Source organism: Callorhinchus milii, unplaced genomic scaffold, assembly GCF_018977255.1.
Source record: "Callorhinchus milii isolate IMCB2004 unplaced genomic scaffold, IMCB_Cmil_1.0 Scaffold4, whole genome shotgun sequence".
NCBI lineage: Eukaryota > Metazoa > Chordata > Chondrichthyes > Chimaeriformes > Callorhinchidae > Callorhinchus > Callorhinchus milii.
Genome location: NW_024704745.1, coordinates 47,278,206 through 47,295,282, shown reverse-complemented (window position 1 = coordinate 47,295,282; position 17,077 = coordinate 47,278,206). Strand labels below are relative to the sequence as shown.

General features: G+C 38.6%; 1 protein-coding gene across 1 annotated transcript in view; it reads right to left on the bottom strand.

Annotated features, from left to right (window-relative positions):
• The window catches only part of nalcn (sodium leak channel, non-selective), a 211,259-nt gene that overhangs the window by 38,334 nt on the left and 155,848 nt on the right, over positions 1–17,077 (bottom strand). The window contains exons 19-26 of the mRNA XM_007887033.2: positions 14,092–14,193; positions 10,783–10,852; positions 8,217–8,308; positions 8,000–8,122; positions 7,002–7,058; positions 6,349–6,469; positions 2,453–2,584; positions 747–914 (exon numbers count right to left, since the gene is read on the bottom strand). Of these exons, the coding sequence (XP_007885224.1) occupies positions 747–914; positions 2,453–2,584; positions 6,349–6,469; positions 7,002–7,058; positions 8,000–8,122; positions 8,217–8,308; positions 10,783–10,852; positions 14,092–14,193 (865 nt within the window). The remainder of the gene's footprint in view (positions 1–746; positions 915–2,452; positions 2,585–6,348; positions 6,470–7,001; positions 7,059–7,999; positions 8,123–8,216; positions 8,309–10,782; positions 10,853–14,091; positions 14,194–17,077) is intronic.

Below are 17,077 nucleotides of genomic sequence, written 5' to 3'. Positions count from 1 at the left end.
AAACTTGCCCAAGGTTTCACCCTGCTGGGAATCGAACCCAGGTCTCTTGCTTGGAAAGCGCGTGCTCTAACCACTGAGCTGCAGGACTCTCCAAGATCTTTATGATGGAACTTTTAAGAACACTGCAACTCAAACTATTTTGAGATTGGGCTTCCATTGTGCTCTGTGACACACTTCTGGTTAGTGCTAGCAGACTCCTCTTTGCTTTTAACGTACTTAAAATATCCCACAGGAAAATTGACTTTTGGTCATCCATTTTTCAAATGGATTTTGGTGCATTGGAGAGGAGAATAAGAACACATAGGGGAGAGCAACAAGATTGATTCCAAAATCTGGAGCTAAAGCTCCAAGATATCAATAAAAGTTTGCACTCTTGAATTTATTTTCATTAAGTAAAGAAGATCGAAGGACTTCATATAATTTACAGGAATTAAGAGTACCTGGGGAATCTTAATTCATTTCTCCATAGTTGACAATTTGCTGATCATCAAAGTTTGATGAACAGCAAGTACATACTGATCTGTATTGGCATACTTCCAAATTAAAATTCAAACTAGTTTAGAACAGTTTGACTCTCAGGTGACAGTTTTGTGAACAATATGTTATGTTATGTAACTGGATTTACAGAAAAAGTAATTTCTACAGACTAGCAAAGGTTTTGTGTAGATAGCCATTGCCTTTCAAAGGCTTCATATCACAAATGCAAAAATAATCAACACATATAGTTGTCAGAACTAATTACGTACTAGAAATATTTCTTTGAAACCACTAAATAGTTCCCGTACAACTTTTCTCATCTGGGGAACCAGTTTGAATATGCGGAGTGGTCGGAGACTCCGAAGCATCATCAGAAGTTGAGCCCCAGATTTCGCAGGAACATTGTGTGGCATCCAGCACAGAAAGATCAAACTTACCTAAACACAGGGAGTACAAGGAATGAAGAGAATTAGGACAAGGATGCTCCTCGAGATACAACCAATGAACAAGTAAAAAAAAACTGTCCAGTAGTTATGGGCTTTAACTCTATGAGTGAAGCTTGGAAGCAACAACTCTTTCAAGGATCTTGGAAAGGAAAGGGAGGTTGGAGATGGGCGGTAGTTAGTGAGCAGGGATAGGTCCAGGGAAGGTTTTAGGATATGGGTGATGACAGCTGTTTTTTAGGGGGGTGGAAATGATACTAGGTGACAGTGAGAGGTTGACAAGGTCCGAAATTAAACAGGCGAAGAGGTGGAACTGGGAGGTAAGGAGGGGGGTAGGGATGGGGTGAGGGAGGAGGTGGTGGGCTTCATGCGGGTTATAGTGGTGGTGGTGAGAGAGAAGGAAGTGACGGGTTCAAAGGTATGAAGGGAGGGATGGGTAGGGGCTGGAGTGTGAGAGCGAGATGGTGAGGGGGTGGCGGTTGGGAGGGTGGTGGCGGCTGATCGGATCCCCTCGATTTTGGTCTCGAGGAGATCCAGCATCTCCTTGTAGGTGTAGTTGGAGGAGAGGATGGGTGAGGCGTGAGAGAGTGGAGGGAGGAGCCAGTTGTGGAGGAGAGTGACCAAGGAGGATAAGTCAGTGCAGGAGGTAGTTCAGAGGGGGAGGAATTCAAACAACTTCAGGGCAGCAGAGAGGGAGTGCGGGAGATTCTTTTCCAGGAATGGTAGGAGATGGAGGTGGGTTGCATGGCAGTAGGGAGAGGGATTGAGGAGTTAAGGGAGATGAAATGGAGATCTGAGATGGATTTATTGGTGATTGTGAGGTCTGAGCCACTTAGGCCACGAGTAATCATCAGGTCGAGTGGGTGGCCATGAATCTGGGTGGCATAGTGGATGAGGTTGTGAGAGGAGAGGCGAGAGGAGACGTCGGTGGAAATAAGAGCAAGAGGGTGTGAAGTGCAGGTTGAAGTCGTCTAGGATGAGAAGGCATTCAGAACAGAGGCAGAGGGAAGCTAGGAGGGCGGAGATGTCTAGATGAAGGTGGGGGAGGGTTTGAGGGAGACGATAAATCAGGAGAATTTAGAGGGAACAACTGGAGGGATGGTAGAAGGTAAAGTGCTCGAAGGAGAGGTATGAGCCAGAGGAGTAGGGGGATAGAGCAAGTGAGTACTTAGAGATGAGGGCCACACCATTGCCATGGTTAGGATATGGGGTATGGTGGAAGGTGCTGATATGACCTCAGTCAGAGGAAAGTTGTCACCTGGAGTGATCCAGGTTTCAGTGAGGGCTAGGATATCGATGTTTTCATCAATGATGATGTTGAATATTCTCATTTACTTGGTGATTGGCTTGATGGACTACAATATTCAATACTATTACCCAGTAGAATATTTGGACAATTGTGTGAATATCTGTAGGAATTACACTAGGTATATTAATTTTTTAAAAAGTAGTTCTCCACTTTACAATTCTCATTAGCTGATCCTGAAACCTTCTAATGCTTAGGGTAAACAGTAAGCAAACTGAAGACTTACAAGGTAAATGAATATATCCATCACTCCTCCAAAATCCCTGATGACAGCTGTAGGTGTGAAGAATAGTCCATCTGCTAAAATTTTTAGATTAAGCTCAAAGCTCATAAAAATCACAAATACGTACTCGGCAATCTGAAACAAACACAAAAATTACAAAAAAAATCACCAATCATAATAGATCACTAGAGACTGTTAGTTTAAAGCCACACTAAGCCATTATTTGGTTTAGAATTCAAAGCAATTTTGACTTTAATTAAACGTGAAATCAAATAGGTTTTAAAATGCATAGTAGCTACTAGAGATAAGGATTATATATGAATTTATTGTAAACTAGCTGTACCCATTGCAGCTACGCCTGCAACAAGTTTCATTTAATCATCCTTCTCTCTTTTGTCTGTCATTTTTATTTGTCCTTGAAAAGCTTGATCTTCGCTTCTTAGGCATCGTTATCCCTTAAGATTAAGAAAATGTGCTATTGAACTCATTAGCATCCATTGTTCACATATTTGCACACATATTCTTTTGGAAGGACTCCTGTGGGAGGACTCCTTGTTGAAGTCCATATATGTGTGATGAGCCTGTTTGGGTCACAATAGGAGATCCCTGAAAAAAATATGCCCATGACACTCCCCAATGCAAGACCTTTTCGATGAGGTATAAATCATGTTTCTACGTCGATCAGTTAGACAGGCACACAGACAGACATTTTGTCTTTATTAGTATAGATGTATCTCTCCAGAAGAGTGTGTGACCTCTGTCGCTACTTTGTTACAGAGTACCATGCATACTTAATAATTAATTAAAACATTTTTAAAATCAACAATAGGAGATCTCTGAAAAAAAATACGCCCATGATGCTCCTCCATGCAAAACCTTTCTGATGAGGTATAAATCATGTCTCTACATCAATCGGTTATTGTATTCTTGGTGGACACACACACAGACATACCGACTTTATTAGTATAGAAGATAGAAGAAGATGAGTATAGTATTGAGTCAAGGTTAATGAACTCAAGGTCTCCTTTCTTGTTCCTAGCTGTAAGATTCCCAAGTATGCTTTACCAGCTGTCATCTAATTGCTAGTGGGTACGAGTCCACAGCACCAACTCTGTGTAATTTAGCACAAACCAGGAATCTCACTCCGAAAACATCTGTAATGATTGGTGCCAAAATAGAATGTTTGCAAAGGTATAGCTAGATTTTTTGAAATATAACTGGGGACATTGCTGGAGTAATATGGAAGGAACTTTACTCCATGGGGTGGAAATTGTGATGGTCCTTAACAGCTTTGATGTATTAACAATCAATTCCTAATTTCAAGTCAATAAAGACTGTCTATGAGAGTGAATCCTGTCCTGCAAACACTGACTTTGAAACAATAGTTAGGCTGGAAGCTAGTCTAAAGATTTCAGCGCTGCCAATCTTGTTGCTAATCATCCAGCTGGTCCAGATGGATTGCATCTGCGTATATTAAAAGAATCGAGGGAAGAGGTAGCAGAAGCAGTATTACCCATATATAATAGCTCATTAGAAAAGGGAGTAGTGCCAGAGGACTGGAGGATAGCTAATGATCAACCTATATTTAAAAAGGGAACTATAGACCTGTCAGCTTAACATCGGTGGTAGGAAAGATAATGGAATCCTTATTGAAGGAGGTAATAGAAAAACTGAAAACATAATAAAGGATAGTCAGCACGGATTTCAAAAAGGAAGGTCATGCTTGATCAGCCTCACTGAACTCTTTGAAGGGGTAACAGAAAGAGTAGACAAGGGTATTGCGGTAGATGTAATATATTTAGATTTCCAAAAGGCGTTCGATAAGGTACCACATAACAGAATTATGAATAAGATCAGAGCATCTGGAGTCAGGGGGAAAATAGCAGAATGGATAGCAAGCTGGCTGCAAAACAGAAAACAGAGAGTAGGGGTAAAGGGTAGCTACTCAGACTGGCAGAGGGTGGGCAGTAGTGTTCCACAAGGATTGGTATTGGGACCACTGTTGTTCACAATATACATTAATGATTTGGATTTAGGAATCAGCAGTACAATTTCAAAATTTGCGGACGACACCAAATTGGGGGAGCAGTTAATACAGAAGAGGACTGCAATAAATTACAGCAAGATATTAATAAATTTGCTGAGTGGGCATTTAAATGGCATATGCACTTCAATGCAGAAAAGTGTGAGGTGGTTCATTTCGGTAGAAGGAATAAGGAAGTCACATACATCCTAGAAAATAAAAAACTAAGTGGGGTAGAGGAGCTAGGGGTATACACATACACAATTCACTAAAAGTAGCAACCCAGGTTAACAAGGCCATNAAAAAAGCAAAACAGGCACTGGGGTTCATTTCTAGAGGGATAGAAATGAAAAGCAGGGAAGTTATGGCAAACCTCTATAGAACCTTGGTTAGACCATACTTAGAATACTGTGTGCAGTTCTGGTCCCCACATTATAGAAGTGATGTAGAGGCACTGGAGAGGGTGCAAAGGAGATTTCACAAGGATGATCCCAGAACTGAGAGGTTATACCTATCAGGAAACGCTGAATATACTTGGACTCTTTTCTCTTGAAAAGAGGAGAGTAAGGGGTGACTGATAGAGTTCTTTAAAATTATGAAAGGTTTTGATAGGGTAGACATAGGGAAGATGTTTCCACTTGTGGGAGAGACCAAAACCCGGGGTCACAAATAGATCAAATAGGGAAGTTAGAAGAAATTTCTTCACACAAGAGTAGTGGGAATGTGGAACATGCTACCACAAGGAGGTAAATAGCATAGATGTATTTAAGGGGAAGCTAGACAGGTACATGAGGGAAAAAGGAATAGAAGGTTATGCTTGAAGGCTTAGTTGAGGAAGGGCAGGAGGAGGCTCATGGGGAGCATAAACACCGGCATAGACCAGTTGGGCCAAATGGCCTGTTTCTGTGCTTATATTCTAATGTATTCTAATGTATCAATTTCCACTGCAGTAGTACAAGATATGACCTTAATCAGATTGGATGGGAATTGGCAAGAATTGAATTTGGATATTTGATGGCCCATTATTAAACAACTTATTCGGTCACAACCATGGTAATATTAATTTTAATTAATTCTCTGATATAGTCCTATGGAGTCCTGTGACTTAGTGGTTAGAGCACTCGCCTCACAAGAGAGAGGACCTAGGTTTGATTCCTGGCAGGGCGAAAGGTGGGGCAAGTTTCCTTACTTCACATGCCTCTGTTTACCTTGCAGTAAGTAGGAACCCGGTTGTTAGTCGATTGTCAGATCGTTTTTTCAGGGGCAATAATCGAACAAATATAATCAAATATATGCGCAGCAGTGTCCTACAACCAGCCAAATTTTATTTGGGGGATTGTTGGCTGGGACACGGGGAGAAACTCCCTTCTCTTTTTCAATACTGCCACGGGATTTTTAAAATCCACCTGAACAGGGAGACAGGACCTTGGTTTAACGTTTCATCCGAAGGACACCACCTCCTACAATGCAGCACTGTATTGGAGTGTGAACTTAGACAATGTGACATGGGGCTTGAACCCACAACCTTCTGACTCAGAGCCAAGAGTGCCAGTACTAGGCTGACACACAGTTCATTTTATATCTTAACCTGACATGGTAATAATCAGTAGATGGGGAACTTCACCTCTCAGAAAAACAGAAAAATCTCTGATGGCCTAGTGGTTAAAGACACTGACTGGCACAGGTCGAGGCCATACAGATGTAGAGGTTGCAGCTTGTGACCTTAGATTCAGCCAGAGTCAGACACCTTCAGGAGTGAATGCGTGAACATTGAAGGAGAGGAATATATTGGAAGAGAAAAGAAAGCAGATATTCCTCTCCTTCAATCATGTAAGCAAATTCACTAATCTAATTTTAGACCAAAATATGACTTTACCTGCAAAGTAGGTGTGTGCATAACCGTTGTGAAAGGGGTCTCAAACATCATTGAAATACATGTGCAAATGGTAACTACAATCATCACCCAGTCCAGGTAGGTGACCATTCCAAGTAAGTCACTAAAGGATGGTAGAAAAACGAGTTACATGGTGAAGAATATAATAACAACCATCACGATCATTTCCATTTTGTAATTCCAATGGCTATCAAAATAAAATAATATCTGCATTTTACATTTACATTTTAAACTTGAACACAATTGCTAATGCTGCAGACAGTAACATTATTTTATATAATAATTTGATACAGTGCCGTATCACACCAAGAAAATCACGCATTTACTTCCTTGGAAAGCTGTTGTAATGTAAGCAAAACCAGCAGCTAAAATATATATCAGCAAAAACAGCAATAAGATGAATGAACAAATGTAATCTATTTTTTGTGACTTTTAATGAAGGAGGAATATTAACCAGGACATGAACAAAGACACATTTTATTCACAGATGTTGCTCTGCACTAGAGTTTCAGAGCATTTAAATGTGCAATGCACGCATAAATCACAGATTTTACACTTTCTTTCGCTTAATAAATACATAAACATGTAATAAAACATTTGACCCCCAGAATAAAACAGTGCAAGAGTGAACTTACTAAAGTTGATGGTACTTGATATTCTTAACTGCTCCTGTGATTGGATCAGTCTTTGAGCTGTGTGAAAAAAAACACATTATCAAGAATGGGGTCCATAACTTAACTATAAGTATTAATAGCTGTAGTTGCAGTTATGCTTGCAACCAAAGGATCCAATATGGAATATAATAATAATAATCCTTTGATTATTAATTTGATATAGCGCTTTTCATGTCTTCTAGACGTCTCAAACTGCTTCACAGAATATACTGTAAAGTGAATTGACTGTATATTTTGTGGACGAAACGCGCAGCTAATTGCGCACAGCAGTGTCCCACAAACAGTCATGGATTGAAGTGAAAAATTATTATTTATTTATTTATTTATTTATTTTTGTTGAGGGATTATTGTCAGGCATGTGGAGTAAGGAAACTTGCCCAAGGTTTTGCTCTGCCCGGAATTGAACCCAGGTCTCTCACTTGCCAGGCCATTGCTCTAACTACTGAGCTACAGGACTCCACCTTAACCTGTGTCCTCTTGTCTCGGTGCATGCAAAATTTTATTTTGATTTTATTTTATGTAAATTTATTTTATGTAGATTTTAGTGATACCACTCACAAACCATTTAACATGCCATAAGCACTGCGTGTACACCTTCAGCAAAACTGCCATACATCTGTGATGAGCTTGTTTAGGTCATAGCTCATCAACGATAGAATATAACCCCCAAAAATATGCCCATGAACTCCCCCATGCAAGACCTTTCTGACGTATAAATCATGTAATCTGAGTCAATTATTTATTGTGTTCGTGGCAGAGACAGACATTTTGTCTTTATTAGTATAGATTATTATAAGATGTTTAACTTTTCTTTGTGAATGAATACTTCACTGTTGGATTTGTTTTGTAATTCATTTTCATAAAAGTATTTTATCCATAACAATGAAACTTATAAAATGGAAAACAAGATTAAATGTTAAGTACATAAGAAAACATTTATTTTGTAAAAGGATACTCACGCATTAAACCGGGCTCTTACTATCACACGGCAGAAGGTTCTAAATCTGTGCTCCCGACCAACTATAAAGAGAGGTTTGTCAAAGTAAGGATGATTTTCACGTAATTCTTCTTCTTGAACTTTCCTGAGGAGAAAAGCAAATTATACATTTTAATATTCAACGTTCAGAAAAATTTCAAAAGAGAGCACAGAAAGGTTTCACAAGAACAGAAACTCGCCGTTTCATTTCAGCTTGTTCCTTCTTTTCCTGGATCATCTTGATTTCACTGTCCTCCCTCTGTGCATTTCTGTATCGTACCGTGCTGGAGTGCTTAAAGTGGAAAAACAAAATACTTTCAAGGGTTCACATAAATGTGAGCATTCAATTATAAAAGGCCTGACAAATTACGTGCTACTGTTTCAATTGTACCCAACAGTGAACAGTCACCATAGAAGTTATGGATCCAATTTTATTTTAGTGCCACGGATATGAGTGTAAGCTACTGAAGACATTTAACATTTTTTTTCACAAAACTCCACTACAGTATATATATCACTGCTCAGTTGAACAACAGAGGGAAAAAAATAGATTTTCTGCCTGACTCCCATCGTAGTGCTTGCTTCTGGTTAGTTTTCTTAATCTTTCTTAACTAAAATCAACCTTTTCTTTTAGTTATTTTAAAGTGGGGGAACTATAATAATAATAATAATAATCCTTGCATTTGATATAGCGCTTTTCACGTTGGGAGGACGTCCCAAAGCGCTTCACAGAACACATTGTAAAGTGAATTGACTGTATATTTGTGGGCGAACGCTGCAGCCAATTGTGCACAGCAATGTCCCACAAACAGTCGTAGATTGAAAATGAACAATTTATTATTGTTTTTGGTTTTTGGAGGGATGATTATTAGGCGTGTGGAGTAAGGAAACTTGCCTAAGGAAACTTGTGGAGTAAGGAAACTTGCCCACTTGCCCATTGAAACTTGTTCAATTCCCTGGAATTGAACTCAGGTCTCTCGCTTGCAAAGCAAGTGCTCTAACCACTGAGCTACAGGACTCCACCTGTTGAAGTCTAACTTACATTCACAGATACATCTGACACCATTGACAGTGGAGTGTTGTGGTACAGAACGTACAGTGATAAAATGTGTTGGGAGACAGACTGATGTCTCCTTTCTCAAGTGTTATTGTTGTGGGAAGGTGTTGAGCTGAGGTGAGTCACTTCCCCACAGCGACGAGGCAAACATTTGATTGGTTTCTGGATTCTTCTTAGGCATCTTCTGCAAAGTTTATCAGAGTCAAATTGTTGGAGGAATAAGAGCAGGCATGCTTCATTAAAGTTGGGAGAATCCACTTTCTGGTTGGTGCTTTGACACTAAACATTTAGCTTTTCCCACTAAACATCATAACATCATGGTGTGTCAGTCTGGCTCAGTTGATAGCACTTCTGCCTCCGAGTCAGAAGGTTGTGGGTTCAGGCCCCACAGCAGGACTTGGACCTTATTTAGTCTAGGTTGACAGTCCAATGCAGTGCTGGGGGTTGCTGCATTGTTGGAGGTGTCATCTTTTGGATGAAACATTAAATTGAGACCCAATCTGCCTGTGCAGGTGGATGTTAAAGATCCCATGACACTATTCAAAAAGAAAAAGGAGTTTCTTCCAATGTCCTGGCTCCCAATCACAATCATAAAACTGGTCATTCACTTCATGACTGTTTGTACGAAATTGCTGTGTGCAAAACCGGCTGATCAAAACACACAGTCACTCCACTTTACAGTATATGCTGTTAAACCTTTTGAGACGTCCTCCTGACTTGAAAAGTGGTTATACCAAATGTACGGATTGTTATTATTACAGAAAAAAATCACATAGGTCATATCAGTTGGGACCATAACATTTAATATGATTTGATGTCCAAGTTGCAGGCAAACTGTACAAGTCGTATGAAATCAAATTTAATCAATAATCTTCGGTAAATGCGGGAGTAATAGGGCATAGGTGTTATGAATTAGGAGGTGATTAATATGAGTAGTGCAAAGAAATCCAAGTGGTTTTGATAGGAAATTGAATGGGCCTCGACTGAATGTACGACTTGGGCGATTATACGACTTAGGTGATTATATAATTTATAAAGATAAGATTTATGAAAGTTTTACAGTATACCCTAAAAGTTTTGATAATTTGTGATAGTTTTGAAATGATTTTGGATCTGAGTATTTAATACTTAAAATCTTCCTTGATCCTCTTGTTAGTGTGAACATTCACAAACTCTATAGTTTTAGGACCTGAGGTTCCATCATGTTTTAGCCACTAATACTCTTTTGTCTTAAAATTTAAGGTTGCACTGAATTATCAAAAAAATCTTGAATTCAGTCAATTTTGTGCATTTTTTTAATCAAAGAAATGGCTTCCAAAATAATATTGAAATTAAGAACTTTCCAAAATTCTGTGCAATCTTACATTTAATAAAAACGGTCTCAAAGGCCAGGAGGTGTTGACACTTGTATCATTACTCATCTATTGCCACAGATTGCAGAAAGAACACAAGGGTCCTTTAAAAAATAAATGTGGGCAACTCCACAATCCAGAAGAAACTTACAAAGAAAGGAACAAAGGTTATAAAAAAAACTTCAGAACATTAGCTTTAAACTTCAAAGAATTTGAATTAGTATAGAAATCAATGCTTCAATGGTTATACCATAGAGTACATAAACAAAACATTTCAATAACTCAAATTCATGAAACCAGACAAGCATTAGCACAGTGAATACACCTTCTACGTGGTTGTTTAGTGATTTCACTTACATCTTGTGTCAATGTTTCCAATGATTTTCCTCTGCTGATTCTCTGGCTACTTGAACCATGCCGGAGGGACCTGGAACAAAGGCAACAGCACACAAAGTAATATATTCAAATGAGGACTTTAATGTTGAACAATAAAAATATAGAAATGGAAAAGTACTACGACAATTGGATTTATATTTAATGCAAGGATTTTGAGGTTATATAGAAATGTGCTACATGGCAGTGTTGCATTTTAAAGTGGGCATGTTTCCCTGAAAATCAAACATTATTCAACCACAAATGATCATCCTCAAAATGATTATTATGCATGAAGCACTACATTAAGGATATGTTCTGAAAGAATGTCACCAGTAGTATTTTCTATTTATTATTTCTAGCTTTTAGTTCTGTTCTTTTCATTTCTTTTGACTCTTAAAGATAAAGCAGGGCTTCTGGAACTATTCTCTTATGACTTCATCAAAGGTTTTCTACAGCTGTTAATCCCTCAGATATTCCCTTGCCTCCTCTGGGTATTTCTCCAACTTGATGTTGCAGTTTGGTATGAGAGCTTGGTGTTCGAGTGGGTACAAACGTGCTCTGTTTGTGGTGCAGTGCAGTGGTGCTTTGTGACATCCACATTTTCATTGGATTTGCGTGCCCCTCTTTAAAAACTATCAACAAAAACATCTTTGAATATCTTTCTTTTTTCCTCTGTTCGTAACTGTAGAAACTAGATGATATATAATAAAATACCACATTGGAGAAATATAACATGGAAGTCATAGTATCAATCTTGCTTTAAAATTCAGGCACCTTGTTCTCAATATCTATCATGCAAACATAAAGTCGATACAAAAGGAGAATTCTGGCATCCTCTACATTACCAATTGTCACATAAACTGACTGTTCTCCATGCAGATTAGTTCAGTGATGGCCAACCCTTGCCCCATGGGTCTGAAATGGCCCCCTGAACACTTGCATTTGTCTAGATAAGCCCATGTTCAATCAATAGTGTGTTTCCAGTTTTTTTCTTGATTGAATATTTCTTGATTTATGGCATAAAATAAGTCAAGAAATATTCAATCACAAAAACGCATTTTGTTGGCCGATCAAAAAAGGTTGGTCACCACTTCTCTAGTCTATTACAAAGATAAATTGTGCTACTTAGTGTCTTTTCATCCTATCCAAGGAGGGTCTCCTAGGAGCTGAATTGGCTCCAAGGTGACTTGCATGGCAATGGAATGTCGGAATCGAGCCAGTCCTCTCTGGCAGTCTCGGTGGTTTGGTTCCTGAGCCAGGTGGGTCCATAGTATTCCAGGGCACAGCCAGCCTGGCTCATTGGCAGGTCCTAGAAGGGCAGAACAATCACTAGGGGCAGGGAGTCATCCCACCGAGCTCCTGTTAACCTTGCAAGCCAAAGGGCCTAACCAGTAGGGTGATCTTGCTGGACACCCAATGGGAAAGCTTGCCGTGAAGTGATATCAGTGGCAAGCGGTGCCGTTTTAGCTGGTCAGTAGTACCTCAACGCACAGTCTGGGGCCCCCAAGCCTTGGCTCTTGCCAACCTAAACCTAAAACTTTCTGGAATGAGTTAAGCAGGATGTGTCCCTCCAGGGAGAGTGTATATTCCATTCCAACAATCTATTTCTGCAGTTTCCATGTGTAGATGAACTTTACAATGGAAGTCTCAGTTTGTTTGGATACTCTTGAGCATGGAGATGATTTTCTGGATGTGCCTGACACCCAGCTGACCCCCAAAAAATCCTATTTAAGGTTACAAAGCACAAGGAAAGTCCTTTCTATTAAAATACTCCCTCGACCAACAGTAACAAACAATGTCTGTATAAAATTGCATTATATTTGCAGTTGTGGCACACCATGGAGCTGTCTCCTAGGCTGCCAGGCCACTCTTCTGATGCACATATCTCCTTTATGAACCTGGATTATTTCTTTTGATGTAATAGAAGTAGTTGCTTTGGAATGTACTGGAAGCCAATCCAGGACCAATAAAAATCCTCGGTGCCCTTTTCTGGCATAAATGCTGCTGTGCTTTCTTACAATAACAGTCACTACACTTGACAACAATTACATGTGAAATAATTTGAAATGTTTCAACGTGATAAGCCTTTATAAAATGCAAAATCATTTTCTTTTTCTTTGGTTACAGAAATTCTGGATCAACTGTCTGACCAATCTAAATCATGCATCCTCACAAATACAAACAGAACAATTCCAGGGACATATAGGTCTCCTCCTCATCATATGTCTTTGGGGTGGCCTGACAACTTTCGCCCACAAATATACGGTCAATTCACTTTACAGCATATTCTGTGAAGCGCTTTGAGACGTCTAGAAGACGTGAAAAGTGCTATATCAAATGCAAAGATTATCTGTACAAAATACTACAACACAGTCCCTATTGTTATTCAATGGAGATAGAATATTAGCCAGAATATACTAGCTCCTGTTTATCTTTCCCTTGACATCAAACACCTTTGTCTGATCTGGTAATAATGTCCATTAGTTAACAAAATAACATAAAACAAAAATGTACAATTAGTTAGGAAAGGAACTGTCTTTCTGACGTGAAGGTCACTGTACAAGTGTAATTTTTTGTTGTTGTTGTTTGCCATTATTCTTTGATCTATTTACAAGTATACAAGTCAAAAAGAAATCATGGCTTTCATATTTTTTCTGTCGTGAAATTGCTTTTCTGAGAATCTCTGTGCTTTTTGAGATGAGATGTCAATGTTGACGAATGGGAGTTTTTGTTTTACAATTTCTGGCACGCAGTGCCATGTAAAGTTCTTCCAAGTAAAGCCCCTTCAACTCTTTACAGTGATGTATCTGAACCCTAACTTTTGAAGAAATTTAGAACCCTAACTTTAGCTCATAATTGCAGAACATTTCTGTGTGCAGATTGACCTCCGTGTTCGCCTACAAGGTCACTATGCTTTACAGAAAAATCAGTGCAGCATTTTGTGATATTGATGTGATAAGGTACTACATCAAATGCAATGATTATTATTTTATTATTATTAAGCACATCCTCCATTACAATTATGTGAAATTTTCACTTTCCACAACTATTCTATGTGGCTTGACTGAGGGAAACTTGCAATAAATTCTGCAAGTTTAACCTCAATCAAATCACCGCTTGGTCTAGACCAAGTTTAGAGACCAAGTTTATGTCCTTCTAGTTTAACCCTTTGAGCACTGGTATCATTCTGGTGAATCTGTGCTGCAGCCCCTCCAGGGCAAGTATATCCTTCCTGAGGTGCAGTGCTATACATAACCTTGATAATAGCCCTTAAAGTATCGGTGCTATTACCTGCGCTCTTGACGGATGTGGTGCTGTACACTTAAAATGGAGCGTTCTTTTGCAGGTTGTCCCTCAAAGGATCCACTCAGCATGCGCTGGCGAGTGCAAGCCCTGCAGAAAAACAACGTAATTTATGCAAATAAATTTTATATTTCATCATACATTAAACATTTTTTTTCTTTTATGGCACTCAAACCAGCAGACAGCTTTGTATTTCCCATCCTGGGAAGAGAAATACTAATTTGTTGTGTGTGCTTTTTATAAATGTATTGGTATCAGAAAGAATTCTGAATAGACGAAGAGTGTTCCTGACATTATTTCCCTTGCATGTTGATTGTGCTATACTTTCATGATTTCATTAAATATTTATTGATTACCAACAGTACTTCTAGATTTTATGCTTCAACTTTATCTGCAACAAAGAGAGGAAACAAAATGTTTTGGCAAACATTTCCAGACCGGCTGCTCACAGATGAGTGACTGAATGGTTCATCTGTGAGCTGCCAAAACCACAGACTTTGTCTCTGAGAATAAATAAAATTATGGAAATTTTCTGAAAACTTTGTCTACTCCCATGGTTGCTTCAGTGAAAAGTGGAGATCAAGTAATATGAGACCTGAAATCCCACGTTGTCTTAGCCTGTAAGATCACTGTGCTTAAAGTTTGAAGATAGTATTGAATTGTAGAAAGTTCTTCAAATCAGTCATTATTCTGAAATAAAAACAGAAGTCGCTGGGAACATGCAGCATCTATGGAGAGAGGAAAATGAGTTAACGTTTCGGTTCTGACAAAAGGTTATTGACCTGAAATGTTAACTCATTTTCCTCTCTTAATAGATGCTGCCTGACTTGCTGCGTGTTCTCAATGATTTCTGTTTTTAGTTCAGATTTCCAGCAGTATTTTGCCTTTTCTTTATTTTGAAGCCTTTTGGGAATTTTACAAACTACGGAAAACTGGTTGCTAAAGCCTGGCTTTATAATCTTACTCTCTGCCAGGCTGCTTATCCTATTCTCTTTGGGCCTCTTTCCCAGATTCCTGGTCCGTCCCTGAAACTTAACAAGGAGTACACTCAAAGCAACTTACATTATTGTCGATAGCATTTATCCGTATAAAACAGATGGGCTCTGAAATCCTTTTTCGTCTTTAATTTGTGTTCTTTCTTTAATCTCTTGTTGCTTTTGCTGTGGTGCACATCTTATTAGAAGCTGTGAAACACTTTCTACACCTTTTAAGTGCTATCACTGCAAATCTTTAGATACCCTTACATTCTCAAACTTCATCCAACTAAGTACCATTATCCTGTCATTAAAATTGATGGTGTAAATTGTGTATGCTTGCCACTTCTTTCATTGCACACATTGGAGAAATTTCCCAGGTTGGTCTGAAACATTCTACACACGGGCCTTGGAGAACCCTTCTTTGCTAAATATTGCCTAAAAATAATAATAAAAGTAAAACATTTCAAAGTTGCACTATACATCTTGAGCATGATTTCTGCGGGAAGTGAACTCAACTGATTTGGCAACAGAGCCCAGCATTGTTTGCCTTGTTTATTGTTTTGACATTGTGATCAAGGAGGAAATTAACACCTCTAGATCTCTTTCAGTTTTCCTCTCGACAAGATCCATCCCATCTGTGGAGTACATGTACCTCCTATTTTCATTTTATGTATGTAGTACCTTGCATTTTTCTCCAGTGACCTTTATCAGATGTGCAACCCTCTCAGTAAGGCTCTCAGTACAGATCTTGAAATGCCTAACTTAATATCTCTGCCATTGTGACCTCTCTCTCCTATTGCCTACGCTTTGCTTCCTTCCCTTCAGCCAATGTTGTCCATGTCCATGTCTTACATAAATGATTGCACTCACAGCCCTGACGGCTCAATTTTCCTAATTATCTTAGTGCTTTTTTTAATTGTATTGAAATGAGTGGTGACTCACAACTGGAAAGAAAATGGCATCATTAATCTCAGTTTTGGAGCATGGACTCTACTTTTCTCCCTTTTTGTCCTAATTTTCAATGCCTCCCAAGTGGTTGCTGTTTATGCAGTATTCAAGGTGTGTACACTGAACACAAGAAACACACATCATGTGATCAATAGCACCCCTGAAATGTATGTACAGCTGTTGTACCCATTCAAGATAATATATCACTCATACAACCTTCCTGTGCTGCGATAAGTATACAGTTTATCCAGTAGATGATATATACTTATTAGGTATACAAACCAAAGTGTATCAGATATGAGTGTCTGCTTAACTTTTACCAATTGCACAAAACACCTTATGTAAAGAGACTGCTTTAGAATGATTGATTCACTTAAAAAGTCAATAAAACATCAATTAAAAAACGAATAGCCAACCAAAAAGCCAAACGTGTTCCAGCAAACTGTTGGCAATCACAGAAGGCTGGTGTTCCAATACAGCTTAAAAAGTGATAGCACTGTAATTGTTTGTGTAAAAAAACACTTAATTTGTTGATTTTCACTGAACTTTGATAGCTGAGCTCATTCAAAAGTTAAAATGCTTTAAAAAGTATTACTTTAGAATGATAATTTTAAAATGTAGACCAAACTATTCACCAAATGAAACTAAAAAGCTCTTCTTTTGACAGTTCTGAAGTCTTGCCCTAAAGACATTTTTCCCTTTTGACATTGTCTTCGATGTGTTGCACTCCAAATACTTTCTATACAATAATCTGACCATTATGAAGGATAATTGTTTAGATTTGTTATAATGTGAGTCTTTCAAACTTTTGAATAACCCAGAATTTGGATATTTTCCAATGGCTTTGATTTTAGAAAATGTCTAAAGACCATTTTACTAGATGTAGAGCCAGAGGGGCAGACCAGTAAGTATGGCAACCAACTACTTTGCTATTAGAAACTTCTGAGGCTCCAAAGTCTCAGTGTTGAGTCAGGTGCTCTATTTTTAAGTAGATTGAATTGTAGACGGAAACAAGCTCTCACTCATAAATCAATTTTTTTTCAATCCCA